General features: G+C 38.7%; 1 protein-coding gene across 5 annotated transcripts; it reads left to right on the forward strand.

Annotated features, from left to right (window-relative positions):
- The first annotated feature begins 94 nt into the window (after nucleotides 1-94).
- IKZF5 (IKAROS family zinc finger 5) lies at nucleotides 95-18,405 on the forward strand. 5 transcript variants are annotated; one of them, XM_055246475.2, is made up of 5 exons: nucleotides 95-240; nucleotides 1,752-1,902; nucleotides 10,547-10,725; nucleotides 13,032-13,214; nucleotides 14,489-18,405. In XM_055246475.2, exons 3-5 carry the CDS (start codon nucleotides 10,593-10,595, stop codon nucleotides 15,430-15,432), a joined length of 1,260 nt encoding a protein of 419 aa, XP_055102450.2. In that variant the 5' UTR covers nucleotides 95-240; nucleotides 1,752-1,902; nucleotides 10,547-10,592; the 3' UTR covers nucleotides 15,433-18,405. The 5 variants fall into 5 exon arrangements, with proteins under 5 accessions (XP_055102450.2, XP_055102465.2, XP_055102456.2 ...); XM_055246490.2 differs by having other exon boundaries at nucleotides 97-240; nucleotides 10,560-10,725; XM_055246495.2 differs by lacking the exon at nucleotides 95-240 and adding an exon at nucleotides 776-1,649.
- Nucleotides 18,406-18,600: the final 195 nt, after the last annotated feature.

Here is an 18,600-nt window from a genome sequence, read left to right on the forward strand (position 1 = left end):
CACACACCCCCCTTAATCCCTGCCCGCTGCTGCCTACGGAACCCCAAGAGAGACAAACAGGCCCCTCCTCGCTTTCGCCCTCCATCCTGCTCACGCGAGACTTGAGCAAGGCAGGGGGGTGGGAAGGGAGTCGGAGACACAACAAAGATGGCGGCGGCGACTGCGACGGTGACGAAGACGGCGGCGGCGGCGACGGCGTTGAACAAGGCGGTGTGGTTTACTCGATGCAGTTGTCAGGAGGTAAGTAGCAGGCTGCCGGCTCGGACGGCGGCGACGCGGCGGGACAGGGCGGATAAGAAGGAGCGGCCGGAGACGGGAGCTGGTTCGTGGCGGGCCGGCTGATCCGGACGGAGACTCAGTTCAGTGGAGGCTCGGGCGTGGTCGGTAGGCGGTCGGGTGATGGCCCGGGACCTCCTTAGCCGGAGTGCGGTGGACTGCGGCGCCTATGGCCGCGAGAACCCCGAGGGAGCAGGGTCTCCTGCTGTCGGCGCCTTCGAGCAGGAGCTCGGAGGCTCCGGGGCGGGGACTGTTGCCTGGCTCTGACAGGTGGTTCTGCGGGAGGCGTCCAGAGGTTTGCGTCTTCACGGGGTCCCAGGGGCTGAGAGTCAGCCGGGCGCGGGTCTCCTAGGTGTTTCGAATCCTGGCGAGGATGTCGCTCCGAATCTTGGTGAGGCTGCTGCCCCGACGCCAGTCCCAGGCTGATCGTTGGGAGAAGGACGTTTAAAGCCTTCGTATTTTATCTAATGATCCTGCCCGGATCCGTCTCTACTGCATGGGCACCCTTATTTTAGGAACATATGAGATTTGAGAAAGACATTGTAGCAAATAACTATTCGGGTTCATTCGGGGTTTAGATCTTTGGATAAACTGTGTGGAGCGCGAGTAGCCAAACCTAGCATGCTCGATTACTGGATCTGAAGCTAAACAAGTTCTAGCAAACACTAACCACGTGGCCTGCTTAGAGTCCCCTTGATGTGCTGGTCAGAACCCGAAAGAGGTGTGACAAGCGGAAGAAGACAAAGGCGTCTTAAATTTTGTGATCTGAGGAAATTCAGTTTTGAAAGAACAGAACGTATTTAAAACAACTTTTTTTAAACGTCGGAACTAACAATTTTAAAAATTTAATTTTGTTTTATGTCATGTTGTCACAACAGCTGGAGGTTATTATTATTGATGAGAGTTCGCTACAGTGAATTGAAATGTCTGGTGTTATTTTCCCCTAGCGGTCCAGGATGTTTCCCAGAAAAACGTAACTGTTTTGTGTTATGATAGGATAAGAAGGATGGGATTCAGATGTGCCCTTATCGGGTGTGCATGTTTTTTTGTTTTTGTATTTAAAGCCCTTTCCTATTTCCCTGCTTAGGACTAATGCGTTGTTTTTATGCAACTACAGCTGTTCAGCAGTACTAATAAGCTTGACTGTTTAAGAAGTGTACTGTGACTAAATGAAGTTAATCTTAATTTCGTTAAACTGAAGTTTAACTTAAATTTAGACATTAAAAGTCTTGCCAAAAACGAATCCACCAGTGAGAAAACGGTAGTCACACCAGTTATTCTTTGGTGATCCTATGGAGCTTTTGCTGAAGTGAAGCTACTGCTTTGTTCTTTGATTAATCTGTCAGTTCGTTTTCTTTTCAGCTAATGTAATGGTAAGATTGGCATAAGTTACTAGCTCATTCAACCTGTAGATGCTAATTAAGTTTTTATCTTAAAGGTTTTGATTTGTGGTGTGCTGTTTGTTTTTTATGCAGACCTCTGTATGGCTTTTCAATTTTAGTTGAAATTCTCTCTCCATGGCCTTTTGGAGTCCCTTGCTGTATCTCCAGAGTAAATTTCAATTACTCTACATTTCATCAATGTTGGAGTGGCAAGAAAAAGGAGGAACAGATTTGGGGTGAAAAGGTTAGATTGTATAATTTCTCTTCTGGATTTCTTTCAGCATGGTTTTACTTACGTTTTATTTTTATGTTTTGATTTCTGATTTCTCAGAGCCTCATAATTTCCTTTTTTGCCTTCAAGAGTTTTGGACAGTTCTGAAATCAGGAATTGTGTTCTAATTATTTTTGAAGGCCCATGTTACTCCATAGAAACCAATCCTTATTTGTCAACGTTGTCTGTTTATATGTGTTCTATAGCAGAGTAAATCTCAGTGACCATAATTATTAGGCTATGGAGGGTAAACACATCTATTGAACTGTAATCACTTTATGTTTATAGGCCTGCCTAACCCATAAATTATTATGTAAGTAAGTTAGTTGCTAATACTGTATTCTTCCTTATGGTTACCCATGAGAAGTAAGACTTCTCATGAATGCTAGGTGAACGAAGCATATCCTGCTGTTCCCTAATCATGTTCTCAAAATTCTCCCACAGTTTATAAAAAAGATAGAAGGAAGATAGGTTAGAGAGCTTCTCTGGTTGTTTCATAGTTGTGAATGCCTTCTAATTTGCATTTCAGTGCCTGTGTTTTAAATTATTAGCTACTGGTTAAGAGGTTGGGGGTGGTGCACATATATACACACACGTAATTGTGTGTGTATGCTTGTATATATGCTTGCATTGATCAACAGCTTCCCATTTATGAGACTGAAGAAGAAAGATCAGACAACTTCATACAAAATAAATCCTTTATCAGAAACCAAGGAAGATCGGAAATTAGCTTAAATTACCTACTTGAGGTAGAGGTTTTCCTGTTCTTTGGGATATCAAAGCTTAATTCTCTTATACCTCTTTTTCCCCTACGGCTTGCATAGCCTCTGGTTGTTTTCTAAAGGCATTAATTTTGAGCCTTGAATAATAATTTGGGGGACGCTACTGGCATGACAATACTTTAGGTATACCCTAGCCAGTTTCTATATAGATATCCACCTACACCCCATGGAATTCCATACTATATTCAACTTAACTTTAATCAGAATAATCACAGGAAGGATTTGGGAATTTTGCTATATCATAAGGAACAAACATCGTAAAGTATGGGAATATTGTTCTCTTTGGTTGATATGATTAGATATCTTAGTTCAGGTTGCTATAACGAATTACCATAGACTGAGTGGTTTAAACAAACATTTATTTCTCACAGTTCTGAAGGCTGGGAAATCTTAATATCAAGGTGCCAGCAGATCAGGTATCTGGGGAGGGCTTGCTTTCTGATTGTATCCTCTCATGGCAAAGAGCAGAGAGGAAGCAAGATCTCTGGATCTCTTCACAAGGCACTAATCCCATTTAGAGGACTTCACCTTTACAACACAATTATCTCTCAAAGGCCCCACTCCAGATGCCATCAAATTAGGGGTTAGAATTTCAACATATCAGCTTTTGGGAACATAAACATTCAGTCCATGACGATGCCAGCAGAAAGAGTATATCTGAGTTGTGATAACACCACCCATATCTATAATAATACTGGAGAATACTTAAGTGTATTTCTTGTTCAGATGACATGATATCACACATTGAAATTTTGTGTAAAGTAAGTAATTTTTTGGCTAACACCAAGGTATTGAGTTCATGTCCGGTACAGGAAAGACACCATTAAAAAAAATTATAGCTTGTGGATTTTCTAAAGTATATTTTGTTATGTTTGCAAAGGTTTTAAAATTTATCAATGCCTTAGAGGCATCTCTGGGTATCAGTTAATTTGTGGAGTTCTTAGATTAAACTTTGAGACCTGAGACTGATGATACTTACATCAAAGACAGGAAAATAGCTCGGATAGAAAACTTTTATTTTCTTTCTATAAGAGGAAGTCCTTTGTAGTTCCAGAATTTTTTTTTCTTTTAAAAATTAGAGACGAGGTCTCACTTTGTTGCCTGGACTGGTCTTGAACTCCTGAGCTCAGGCAGTCCTCCCACCTTAGCCTCTGAAAGTGCTGGGATTATAGTCATGAGCCACCATGTCCAGCCTAGTTTCAGAATTATTACTATTTTTCAATTTGTTGCGCTTAGAAATATTGACTTGAGATGTAGAAAGCTGAGTTTTGAGCCCAAGACTCTACTTCACTTTAGGCACCTTTCATTCATATATGTGTCTACTATAGTCTGGGGCTTTGCAAGCACCTGTCATACCCTGTGTGTATGGATATATGGGATAGAGGCCATACAGGTCAAGTGGGCACAAAAATGCTTAGGGATGAAATGACAACTGATTTTTAAATCATGACAGGATGTTTAAGGTTATAAAGCATACTAATATACTTAAAATTCTAATTTAAGAAGAGTTTTTCTTTATGTTTGCAGTGTTACAATGTTATCTTCTCTATTTCATAGACATTCTTTTTTTTTTTTTAAGTTTATCATGCATTGTGGTTGAAAAGCAGCACACAATTTATGGCAGGGAACACAGTGAAGTTTATAATGTGACAATGTGATAATAGCCAAGACTGTCAAAATATGCCAGCCATCCTCTGTAATTAGGCTCATTCGTGTTCTTAAACTTGAGATGCATGTATAAAAATACCATTTTCTTCTGCTTGCTTTCTGGCAGTCTTGTGTGTTTTTACTGCACTGTCACATGTTGTACTGTAGCAACGTTATGCTTTCTAATCAAGAGTTGGTAAGGATTTTCTTGCTTCCAGAAGCCTGTCAAAGTATATTCAGACATTTTCCAGGGGAAATGTATTAGTTTTCATGTGAACTGATTGGCAAGAAGTGATGCTAAGTTACAATGTAAATACTGGGATTTCTTTCTTAATTATAGCTTTTATAATTAGAACACAATCTATAGGGCTATACAGCTTTTACAAATTAAAAAAATATTTTCCCAGATCTTATTCTTGATAGTCTTTTTCACTGGAGCTGACTAGCTTACATTTTCCCACCAAGAGCAAATTTAAAGGACAGATAATCAGCACAATCAACTGTAGTCACAAAACAAATAGTAACGCAATGATAAAGAAGCAGAGAACTAGTTCAAATAAACATGATAAGATGGGGAAAAAAACAACGGAAACTAATGTGTTCAAAAGCCAACAATAATCCTGAAGATTCAGAAAGTTGAGTTAGACTAAAGCAAGTGATTTAAAGAGGTGGCCTATAAGAAGTAAAATAAGCAGAGATCAGTTTGAGAAATTGCAAAGTGATTTGAAAAATTGCAAATTGGGATTACTTGAGACTAAGGTGGAACATGTTTGTTTCGTTGTAACTAAGAAACAGATGCTCAGTATATTCTTCAACCACGTTGATGAACCAGTAGAAAAAGGGGAATAATTGAATCAGGGGCGGTGAGAATTTTAAAATCCAAGTTATAACCATTTTTTCTATTTGCTACAAAAATAATTATTAGACAAATAGCTACCATTTTCTGATAGCCTACCATATGTGATACATGTCACAATATGCTTTCTGTATACTTACCTATAAAACTTAAGATAGCACTGCAAGTTGAATTATGATTCCATTTTACAAAATAGGAAACTAAGGCTGAGAGAGGTCCCTGTTCATAGTCTTAAAGTTGTCCCTCCGTATCCGGTAGGTACTGGTTCCAGGACCCCTGTAGACAGCAAAATTTGTGGGTGCTCCAGTCTTTTATATAAAATGGCTAAGTATTTGCATATAACTCAAAATCTCAACCTCTTGTATACTTTAAGCTCTAGATTATTTATAATACCTAATACAATGTAAATGCTATGTAAATAGTTATACTGTATTGTTTAGGGAATTATGACCCCCCCCCCAAAAGTCTGGTGAAACCCCATCTCTACTAAAAATACAAAAAATATCAGCCAGTGTGGTAGCGGGCACCTGTAATCCCAGCTACTCTGGAGGCTAAGGCAGGAGAATTGCTTGAACCTGCGAAGCAGAGGTTGCAGTGAGCGGAGATCGCGCCATTGCACTCCAGCCTGGGCAACAAGAACGAAACTCCGTCTCAAAAAAAAAGAAAAAAAAAGTCTGTACATGTTTAATATAGATGCAACCATCCATTTTTTCCAAATAATTTTGTTTTGCAGTTGGTTGAATCAACAGATAACAGAACCTGTGGATATAGAGAGTTGACTATACTCTATTTGTCCAGAGGATAAACTTTCAGTAGCCTCAACTTCCTGGACAATTTTCTAAAAAATAGGCTTTTCTACCTGAAAAGGGGTAGTAATACTAATTTTTTTTTTTTTTTTTTTTTTTTGAGACGGAGTCTTTCTCTGTCTCTCAGGCTGGAGTGCAGTGGCACAATCTCGGCTTACTGCAGCCTCCGCCTCCCAGGTTCAATCAATTCTCCTGCCACCACGCCTGGCTAATTTTTTTGTATTTTTAGTAGAGACGGCGTTTCACCATGCTGGCCAGGCTGGTCTTGAACTCCTGATCTCGTGATCTGCCCGCCTCGGCCTCCCAAAGTGTTGGGATTACAGGCGTGAGCCACTGTGCCTGGCACTAATAATTTTTTTTTTTTTTTTTGGAGACAGAGTCTTGCTCTGTTGCCAGACTGGAGTGCAGTGGTGCGATCTCAGCTCAGTGCAACCTCTGCCTCCCGGGTTCAAGCGATTCTCTTGCCTCAGCCTCCGGAGAAGCAGGGATTACAGGCACCCGCCGCTATGCCCGGCTAATTTTTTTGGTATTTTTAGTAGAGATGGGGTTTCAACATGTTGGCCAGGATGGTCTCGATCTCTTGACCTTGTGATCCACCAGCCTCGGCCTCCCAAAGTGCTGGGATTACAAGCGTGAGCCACCGCGCCTGGCCACTAATAATTTTTAAAAGCCCCTGGAACTACCGTAGCTTCTAAAAAGGGAGGAAAGGAACGATTCACAAGTATTGAATTAAGAAAAGTGAGAATTCAGTTACCTGTAAGTCCTTATTTGGCTAAATGTGTTTGGAACAAAGAAGAGACTAGATGTGAAGAGAGAAGACAAGAAGTATGAAAATAAGATATATCAGTCTGAAGCCAGGAAATAGGGAAAACAAAAACAGCCCTGTGTTACTGAGTGGTTGTAAAGTACAATAATTCATATTAATGGTATGTCAAATGTTGGTCTATTTCCAGTAGATTTCTAGTTAAGTCAAAGAAGAAGTTTTGATTCTTAAAAAGTTGGTCATATTTTTGTAAATTGGAAAATCTGCTTTTGTGGAACCCCCTCAGTCCTCAACCGTACAGTTCTACTATAAAAACTTAGGCTGAAAAGGCCCAAGAACAGCCTATTCTTGAAGAGGAAAAACAAAGCAGGGGGACTTAAATTACTGTGATAGCAAGACTTATTATTAAGACTGTCTGGTATGGCTGCAAGGACAGATAGGCTAGTGGAACAGAACAGAGAATCTAGAAGCAGAGCCACATACCTGCATATAACCATTTGATTTAAAAAGGAGACATCGGAGCTTAGTAGAGAAAGGCCAATCTGTTAGGTACACATTGCTGGGACAGTTGGATATCTCTTTGGAAAAAGTATGCTTTGACTGTTATCTCACACCATACACAAAACTCAAGTCCAGATAAAAATATGAAAGGTAAAATAAAAAGCATTTAGAAGAAAGTATAGGAGAACATCTTCAAGTAAGATGTAGGCAAGAATTTCTTAACTAGGACACAAACAACTCTAAATGTAAAGGATAAAAATGGGTAAATTGTACTATATTAAGAACTTCTGTTCATCAAAAATTACCATTAAGAAAGTGAAGGCCGGGCGCAGTGGCTCACGTCTGTAATCCCAGCACTTTGGGAGGCTGAGGTGGGCAGATTATGAGGTCAGGAGATCGAGACCATCCTGGCTAATATGGTGAAACCCCATCTCTACTAAAAATACAAAAAAATTAGCCGGGCGTGGTGGCAGACACCTGTAGTCCCAGCTACTCAGGAGGCTGAGGCAGGAGAATGGCATGAACCTGGGAGGCGGAGCTTGCAGTGAGCCGAGATCACGGCATGCAGCACTCCAGCCTGGGCGACAGAGGGAGACTCTGTTTCAAAAGAAAAAAAAAACGAAAAGAAAATGAAAAGGCAACCACAGTGGGAGGAGAAGATACTTAAGATTCACATATCCTAATAAAGGACTCATAAAGCATTCTTCCATATTAGAAAAAGACAATGCAATAGAAAAATAAGCAAAAGGTATGAGCCTACATTATACAACAGAGGATATCTAAGTGGTTAATTAGTATATATTAAAAAGTTTACATCTTCATTAGTCATCAAGGAATGTAAATTAAAACTAATGTGATACCACCAGACACCCACCAGAACGGCTAAAACGAAAAAGGCAAAAAATGCCCAAGTATTGTCAAGGATGTGGAGCAGCAGCAGTTTTGTTTACTGCTAGTGGGAGTGTAAATTGCTATAATCACTTTGAAAATCTATTTGGCATTATCTAAAACTGAATATATGCATGCCTTTGATCCGGCAGTTTCACTCCTATACAACCAACAGAAATATGTACGTAATCAAAAAACATAGTAATGGCCGGGCGCGGTGGCTCACGCTTGTAATCCCAGCACTTTGGGAGGCCGAGGCGGGAGGATCACGAGGTCAGGAGATCAAGACCACGGTGAAACCCCGTCTCTACTAAAAATACAAAAAATTAGCCGGGCGTGGTGGCGGGCGCCTGTAGTCCCAGCTACTCGGAGAGGCTGAGGCAGGAGAATGGCGTGAACCTGGGAGGCGGAGCTTGCAGTGAGCCGAGATCGCGCCACTGCACTCCAGCCTGGGTGACAGAGCGAGACTCCGTCTCAAAAAAAAAAAAAAAAAAAAAAAAAACATAGTAATATGTTCATAGAAACTTTATTCACAGCAGCCAATTGCTGGAAATTACCCAAATGATCTAAAAACAGTATAAGAGATAAATTAGTTGTGGCATGGTCATACAACAGACTCCAGCAGTAAATTTGAGCAAACTTCAGTTGCATGCAACCATATGGATGAATCTTACAATTACAATGTTGAGTGACAGAAGCCAGACAAAGGTTCATAGTGTGTGATTCCATTTACATAAAGTTGAAGAACAGACAAAACTAATCTACAGAGTCAGAAGTCAGGATGGCTGTAACCCTTGTCAGGGCGGAGGGTCCTAGCACTGGAAGGGTACACAAGCGGGGCTTCTGGGATGCCGGCATCCTTCTGTTTCTTGATTGTGGTGCTGATTTTATGAATGTGTTCATTTTGTGACAATTCATTGAGCTCTGTTCTTACCATTTATGTGCTTTTCTATGTATGTACAAGACTTCAAGAAAAAGTTAAGCATATATGCTGAAAGTGAATAATTTTTTGATGCCTACCACTGGCTACTAAAGATGGAAGCTTTTTTAGATGGAAAATTATTCATTAGTTTGAGTTTAGAAAAAGATTTTATAAGGTATATTTACCAGAGAATTGTACTTATTTGCATAAAAATTGTTTTTCCTGGAAGAAAAGACCTTTTTTATCCCAGGTGCTAGACTTCATCTTATTCTTACTAGAAAACTTTTTTGGCTATTTTATTTGTGAATTTGGGCCATAAACCTATGTGAAGACCAGCTTGTGATTGCAGAACCCACAAGAGACTTTCCATTTCTACACTACTGTCAGGGATTTTCTTTTACTTTTTTTTTTTTTCCTAGTCTTGGAGTGGATAGGATGATAGGTGGTAGAGTTGGTGATTTGGATATTTCTAGAGCAGGGGTTCGGAAGCTAAGGCCTGTAGGCCAAATCTGGCTCAATGCCTGTTGTTATAAAGTCTAATAGGAACATAGCCCCACCCATTTGTTTACATATTGTCTGTGGCTGCCTATTGTCTGTGGCTCCTTACAGTGACACAGTTGAGTAATTGCAGCAAAGATGAGCATGGCTTGCAAAACCTAAAATATTTACTATCTGGCCCTTCATAAAAACTTTGCAACCCCTAGTTCTAGACCACTTATTTGCAGACTACTCATTCATGTGAACACTATGTCTAGGAGCCTTTGCTGGTAGTTACTAGCTGCATGCAGCTATTTCTATTTAAATTAATAAAATTTAAAACTCAGGTCATATGTATTAGCCAAATTTCAAGTGCCTCAGTAGCTATATGTGGCTAGTAGCAACTGTGTGGGAATAGCACAGATAAGAAACATGTCCGTCATCCAGAAAATAGTCTCCCTCAGTCGACCAGGATGGAGTCCAGTGGTGCGATCACGGCTCACTGCAGCCTCGACCACTCGGACCCAAGCAATTCTCCTACCTCAGCCTCCTGAGTAGCTGGGACCATCAGCATGTGCCACCACACCCAGCTAATTAAAAACTTTTTTTTTTCTGTAGGGACAAGTTCTCCCTATGTTGGTCTCTGGCCTCCTTGGTTTCTTTATTGTCTTCTTCATCGATAATCTCTGCTTGTGTTCTTATTTCTTTAATCTGAACTTGTTTTCTCTTTTCTTCTGCCTTTGAAATTTCTTCCCATCCTCTATGACTAAGTTTGAATCCGTATTTATATTTAATTATTAAATATATTGATTTTTTACCATTTTGTGTATGTCTTTAGTTTACCAGGAAGATTATAAGATGCTGAAAGGCAGGCACTGTGTTTTCTCTTGCTTTGTATAGTGTCTTGCACAAAATAGCTTTTGTCATTTGTTTGCTATGTACTAGATCTCCCTAAATGGTGTAAAATTATTTCAGTTTTGTTTTCTAGGTATAACAAACTGTAAATGTTAAAAAAGCAAAGATGGGTGAAAAAAAACCAGAGCCTTTGGACTTCGTGAAAGATTTTCAGGAATACCTGACTCAGCAGACCCATCATGTGAACATGATTTCTGGATCAGTTAGTGGGGACAAAGAAGCAGAGACTCTTCAGGGAGGTAGACTCATTTTAATACTACTAAATAATTCACTTTTTATACACGTACTATGATTGTGCGTAGCTATTATTGTGAAGACCACTGTGCATTAATATGAATCATTCTGTTTTTTCTAGAAAGATACAGGGCATTTTTTCCCCTTTTTTAAACTTGTCAGACTTCTGCTGGAGAGTACTTAACATGATCTGGAGATGCATTATGGTCTTGTTGGAAGGTTAGGGGCTCCAAATACCCTTCCTGTCCTCCAGTTTTTATGAGCTAGCATTAGACACAAAGAACCCAAAGGGGATTGGAACATCAGCTTCACTATACAAACCATTAGGCCATCAGGAAATCTGGATTCGACCTGAGACAAAAATAGGGGTTTCAGTTTCTTCTCTCTTAAAATGAAGAAAGGGCTGACCATGTTTACCTATCCAAGAAGAGAAATGAAAATAGAGAAAGTGGTGACCTCCTTGAGCCTGCTAGAGGTAAATTTTGTCTAATTTGCTTGCCACAAAAAACTGGAATTTATTCCTAACCTAGCTCGGAGGTCAGCAAACTATAGCCTGTGGGCACCATCTGGACTGCTGTTTTTGTATGGCGTGCAAGCTAAGAATGGTTTTTAAAGATGGTTTTAAAAGTGTCAAAAGGAGAATAATGTAATGATACGTGAAAATTCTGTGAAGTTCAAACTTGTGTCCACATAAATAAAATTTAATTGGAACACAGATATGCTCATTTGTTTACATATTTTCTGTAGCTGTTTTTGTTTGTTTTGCTAAAACAGCAGAGTTGAGTAGTTGTGTTAGAGATCATATGGCCCACAAAGCCTGAAGTATTTACTATTTCATGCCTATAGAAAAAGTTTGCTGACCCCTGACCCAGATAGCCTGGGTAGGGCCTTATAATGCAGGGACTGGCATCAGGGACCAGGCATCACCCGGGAGCTTGTTAGAAATACAAAACACCAGACACCACCCCAGATCTACTGAATTATAATCTGTGTTTTAATAAGATCCCCCAAGTAATTCATATACACATTAAAATGTGATAGTGACTGGCATGGGAAAGCAGTGGGAGAGAGGAAGACACTGAGCCTTGTCCTTCTAATGCAGCGTAGCCCTCTTGGATATTGGTCTTGTCTCAACCAGCGGAATCACTTCTCCTAGTGAGGAGTGAGGAACTGGTGAAGCAGGGGGCTTGAATTATGCATACCAGCACTGTTACCTCCTGAGATGGAGTAGACCTTTTCCCATGAAGCTGTAGGAATGGAAATTTCCCTCCTAACGCACAGATTTCCAAACAGGATTCAAGAGACCAGGGTTGTAGTCCCAGCCATTTGCCGATTTTCCTGATTATGAGCATCAGGTCTCTTCAGTTTCTTTTTACAAAAAAGTAGTCAGATTAGATTAAAAGCAAACAGCCAAACATCTTTTATCTCTGAGATTCTTAAAACCTTATCCTTCAGAGGTATCAGGGATGATACTTTCCTTTATGTGCTTAATTAGAATTTTAAGATCCTAAATGGAACAGAGATCGAGAACGCACGTATTAACACTGGGATGTGGAAAACTTATTCGCTGCTTCAGACTAAAATAAATAGAGTTAGGGTTTTGGAGATTCTTTGACTGCCAGTTACAGTTGTAGAAATAGCGAGGGTGCTAAACACCTGTGTGTAACTGTGCCATCACTCTCCAGTGAATCTCTTTATTCCCCTCCCTCCTCACCTGTTCACTTCTTCAAAAACATGTTAAGGACCAGTACAATGTGTGTGTAAGAAATTTTGTTTTCTTTGTTTTTAAGACAGAGTCTTGGCTCTGTCGCCCAGGCTGGAGTACAGTGGCGCAATCTTGGCTCACTGCAACCTCTGCCTCCTGGATTCCAGCTATTCTCATGCCTTAGCCTCCTGAGTAGCTGGGACTACAGGTGCGCACCGCCATGCCCAGCTAATTTTTGTAATTTTTTTTTTTTTTTTTAAGTAGAGACAGGGTTTTGCCATGTTGGCTAGGCTGGTCTCTAACTCCTGGCCTCAAGCTATCCCTCCACCTCTGCCTCTCAAAGTTCTGGGATTACAGGTAGGAGCCACTGCACTGGCCCTTGTGTACATAATTTGAGATCCCCCAATAAAAGGTTCTCAGAATATAATACAGAATGTATTACTGCTTTTGTATAAAATTAGCCTCAGTTCAGAAAGTCTGTTATAAAATGGACTTTTGTGGGAAGTGAACTGTCAATTTATAAGATTTTTCAACCACTTAAAACTGAAATGCTAAATTCAGTTGATTCTGAGATGCATAATTTCTTTTGCGGTACTTTGTTTATAGCTGGAACAGATGGTGATCAAAATGGACTTGATCACCCATCTGTTGAAGTTTCCTTGGATGAAAACTCAGGAATGTTAGTAGACGGGTTTGAAAGGACCTTTGATGGGAAGCTGAAGTGTCGGTACTGCAACTATGCCAGCAAAGGAACAGCCCGGCTTATTGAACACATCAGAATCCACACAGGTAATGGAAAGACAGCTGGAAAAAGCATTTCTATGAGGGCAGGAGAGGGGCCAAGGGGGGCAGGTTGGTTTGTCAAAGAAATAGTTTTAATGTTCAAAAATGAAGGTTTACGTAAAGGTCGAATAAATGGGAAAGTTACTCCATTTTTCAAAGCAACAACATAACAACATACAAACAGGTCAGAAGTGATGCCCTTTGTAGATCCTCTCCTTCCTTAGCCATGTTTCCCTCTTGATCCAAATAATCTCTCAACATCTGTCTGCCTCTCAGATTAGGAAGGAATAATGCTAAAGCACTGCGATGTGATAAAATGTTTTAATCTTTATCCTATTACGTTTCAGTTGCCGAAAGGGGGAAAAGTTTCAGAAAGTATACAGTTGCAGATGGTACTGCTAATCCCAGATCTCACTTTAGCTGTCCCTTCTGAGAAACTTTCTCAACTATATCTGCCCCCTGCCCAAGACCAGGTCAGACATCCTTCCTGTGTGCTTCATGCATCCTGTGCTCATTCATCACATCATTGTAGCCTGAGAGCCTCTTGAGGACAGGGCAATTGTGACAAGACCATCTTTGTACCCCCAGAGCCTAGGAGGGCATGTGACACATACTTACGAGATGAATGACTCTAAATCTTATATTCCAAATGTTTATTTCACATAATTGGGCAGTCTTCAGTTAACAACATTAACTATAGTTGTTCCTTCTGGCAGCTGAAGAGTAGGAAGATGGAGGAGAAGCACTAGCAATTTTGAAGGGATGCTTTGCATAACTCAGACTAGCAAGCCCATTTCAATTCTGAGCTTTCTATTTCATATAAGGACTTTAAAAAAAGCTTTTTTTGTATTTTTTTTCTGTGAGGAAAGGGTATGCATATGTGTGTGTGTGTGAATATGAATGTATATAAATGTATACATGAACATATAACTCGGAGACATACTTTTGATAAACTCATTATTATGTAAGGCTATTACTAGAATATTTCAATTGTACTGTTTCTTCTTTCTAAATGCATTCGAAGCCATAACAGTTTTTATACTGTATTGACTAATACAACATCAATGCATATTTCAAGTTGTTGCTGATGAGTTCTTAAGCTTTATTTCAGTTTGTGGGTTTATTTACAAATTTTAACAATCTCATATGCTATGCAAATATGACTTTCTGAAAGCATTTTCTTTTTGATCAATTTCCAATTGTCCAATGAATGGACAAGCAAAACCTTCCATAAATGAACCACTTACTCTTGTTTCTCCATCATTTTTCTTTTGAAACAGGTGAAAAACCTCATCGATGTCATCTTTGTCCATTTGCATCTGCTTATGAGCGTCATCTGGAAGCCCATATGCGTTCTCATACTGGAGAAAAACCATACAAATGTGAATTATGTTCCTTCCGCTGCAGTGATCGAAGTAACTTGTCCCATCATCGAAGGCGCAAGCATAAAATGGTACCAATTAAAGGTACTAGGTCTTCCTTAAGCAGCAAGAAAATGTGGGGGGTTTTACAGAAGAAAACAAGCAATCTGGGCTATAGCAGAAGAGCACTAATCAACTTAAGTCCACCTTCCATGGTGGTTCAGAAACCAGACTACCTTAACGATTTTACCCACGAAATCCCAAATATCCAGACTGACTCCTATGAAAGTATGGCAAAAACCACACCAACTGGTGGCCTTCCAAGGGACCCCCAAGAACTCATGGTTGATAACCCTTTGAATCAGCTCTCAACTCTAGCAGGGCAGTTGTCCAGTTTGCCACCCGAAAACCAAAACCCTGCATCCCCTGATGTAGTTCCCTGCCCTGATGAAAAGCCTTTCATGATTCAGCAGCCCTCTACCCAAGCAGTAGTTTCTGCCGTATCAGCAAGTATTCCTCAGAGCTCCTCTCCCACAAGCCCAGAACCTCGGCCATCCCATAGTCAAAGGAACTATAGTCCAGTGGCAGGTCCAAGCAGTGAGCCAAGTGCCCACACGAGCACTCCCAGCATAGGAAACAGCCAGCCAAGCACCCCAGCCCCAGCCCTGCCGGTCCAGGACCCTCAGCTTCTGCACCACTGCCAGCACTGTGATATGTACTTTGCAGACAACATCCTTTACACCATTCATATGGGATGTCATGGGTATGAAAATCCTTTTCAGTGTAATATATGTGGATGCAAATGTAAAAACAAGTATGATTTTGCCTGTCATTTTGCAAGAGGGCAACATAACCAACATTGACTGAAAATAGTCATATTTTACTTAGTTTTGCTGTTTTGTGGTTTGGTTTTTTTGTTTTGTTTTGTTTTGGTCATCCCTAATAAAGTGTCTGCTAATTCAAGGCTTATACATTATATTTATAGAATATAAATTTGACGGAATAAAATTTCCCCTTTTTCTCATAAAAATCTGGTCAGGGTCATTTATATATTAGAACAGTTAGACACATTGGTGTCTCTTTTTTCCTTTCGACATTGGAGAATTGGAGTGCAGTCATAATCTTACAAGATGTTCATTTGAATTTCTCACATTTATGGTCCATAAAAACTTCAAGGCTTATCCATACTTTTGATGTTTCAATATGCATTGAACTGGATGTTATTTCTGCCATATTTCAAAATGGTAGAATAAATTACTTTCTTTTACAGAATTTATTACTACTCATTTCAGTGTTTAGTACAGAAATTGCCTTAAAAATTGCTATTAATTGAAATATCATTTAGTTCACATTTCTGAAGTTGAATCAGTAGTTTCATTCCAACTGATAATAATAAGCTATTTCAGTTTAGTAAATTTTTCTTTTTTCCACAAGGGGAAATGTAAAACAGTTAAGACTTGAAATTGAAAATTCTTTTAATATTTAAAATAACTTGTTTATTCATTGTCTCAACACATGTCAGTTTTCCACTGGATTTTTATTTTATTTTCACAGGTAAATACACTAGAGTGCTAGATGCCTTTCCCCTCTCAGTTTGACTTTCATTTAAATCCTTCATTCTGATATCATTACTGTTTGGTGAGGTGGATAACTATAATGAGAATCTCTTATTCTTCCTATTCCTTTGATGACCAAAGAGGTAAAGTGAAGTCATCCTTATTACTAAAATGCAGCCTCCAAACAAATTTCTCAAGATTCCTTTTCCTTCCTTCTATCCATTTATTGCCCATAATTTCCAAGAAAAGGTGGGTATGGAAACACATGAGAAAATGTGATAGTGAAGTCGTATTTACAAAAATGAGAACATGTCCAAAATGGATTCTTGTCTCCTCTTCAGAATTAGCCATTTAAAATATTTTCTGTGACTTCAAATTGTAATTCTTATTTGCAGTTTTACCAGTCTTCATGTAGAGTGATGAAACTGTGTAGAAACTAAATCATCGCTTTAGTAAGAAAGGATAAAAAGATGTGGAAATGAATATAAAATGCATCTAAACATGACATTTAATTTGTTTATAAAAATAAGACTTACTATAGAGTAATTCATTTTGAATAGGAGGCTATTGTTTTTATATTGTGTAATAACTCACGTACTCTGAAGAGAGCTTGGTCAAACAATAAAATATATTGTTACTAACTTGGTTTCTTTTCTGTGTACTTTGCAAAAATTCTATGTTTAATTTTGTTCATATGTTGAATGTGCTAATTGGCATCTTAAAGAGAATATTAAGCATCTATTAACCGAAAAAGACCTCTAATAGTAAAGGAAAGGGAAATATTGGTGGTATGTACCCACAAAACCCCCAAGTGCCAAGTTAATGGATCCTCTGCTTTCCCTTTCAGATGCTAGAAAGCCACTGTAATGAGTTCTTGCAGTTTAGCATCCAGTCTAAGCTACTGCATTGTTTAAAGAGCAGCATCAAGGACAGTTTCTCCAAACTGGAACTCTCTTCTTTGTCAAATCTTGTAGTTTAAAATTCTACAATTCTGTTACATTGTTGCTTAAATCACGGACTGCTAAGATCCGTTTTACTGCAGTAGTTTCCAAGTGGATAACTTGGCTTTAGTATTTATCAGTTGCCAGAAAGAAACAGGTTGTCATTTGGAAGCTTTTGTGGTTATTTTCTCCCATTTTTATTCTTCAGATAAAAGCAGTACCCCAAAATAGAAAATGAAAATTTTCATGAAACAAAGAGAAAGAGCTCCCTTGTTAAAACCAGCTTATTAACTCTATATTCTCAGTCAAATGCATTTTTTTCTAACAACTGAACATGGATGTTGTGAAGGTGCATTTTAATTTAAACATGGAAAAGATTTTTTTCATAATTACATACTAGAATGTAAAATTATAATTTTGCTATGACTTAAAGAGCACAGTTGATATCCCAAAGGTGTTGATGCTTAGAAGCTACAGTTATTCTAAATGCACTAAAATTTTTGAGGCAAATCTACCTTAGAGGCTTTTTTGGTATGGTATTTTTTAAAATATTTAGATTTTATTTAAATTTCCTGTGAGTTAAATTCTGTATTTGAAAAGATGTTCGTGTCTTCCCCTCTGTATTGAATATTTCTCTCATTTTATTTTTAATCAAATATTTTATAGAAATGAGTTGGGAAGAGTTTAACATGCACTATTTATAGTACTTTGCCGTTAACAGGCAATGTTCTGAAACTAAATTTATTTTTGTTCAGTGAACATAAGTTTAGATTTTTAAAGTTGGTAGATAATTTATCTCCACTAATATTTTTTTAAGAAACTGTGAAGAGATTAACTGGGAATAATTTTATTTCAGATTTTACTAATGTAGTACGTAGCTACAACTTCTTGAAATTCAAGTTAAGGCTAGACTTTTACTTTGAACATTTCCTCTGGGTGTTTCCAGGGCTATTTCATTTTAGAAATAAGTGTTTGCCATTCTTCTGCAAAAACTGGACAAGGGGAATACTACAAAAAATACTCAGAGATAAAATCCTCATTTCAAGTTCTACAAAATATTTATCAAATGAATGTTAATTTTTTTTTAATTCCCTGCTAAAGACGTTTTCATTAGTCTTAGAGGGTATATGCTTTTTAGAACTTGTTTTTGTTAACATGTGCTTTGATGTAAAGAACATATTTTGTATGCAAAACTAACTTGCATTATGGTTGTACAATACACTATATTGTTTAGGGATTCCGGAAAGCAGTTTAATGCAGAAATAACTATATCTAGTATGCAGTTCATATTGTGAATGAAGCTTTGCTTTTGTAATAAATAAATAAGACTTTCTAATGACCTTGGTTTTTCTTTTTTGGAAAATAAGATCAAATTAGTGTTTTAGTAATTTTCTGCTAGTAAAATGTTAAGTTAATGAAAGAAATAGATTTTACGGCTACACTGCTTTGAATTTCTAAAATACCTTACCTGAGAAGATTTATCGCGAGTGAAAAAAAAAAACAGCTCCATACATCCGAACTTGTCCCCCTCCTA

The sequence above is a fragment of the Symphalangus syndactylus genome, chromosome 2, assembly GCF_028878055.3.
Source record: "Symphalangus syndactylus isolate Jambi chromosome 2, NHGRI_mSymSyn1-v2.1_pri, whole genome shotgun sequence".
In the NCBI taxonomy this organism is placed as follows: Eukaryota; Metazoa; Chordata; class Mammalia; order Primates; family Hylobatidae; genus Symphalangus; species Symphalangus syndactylus.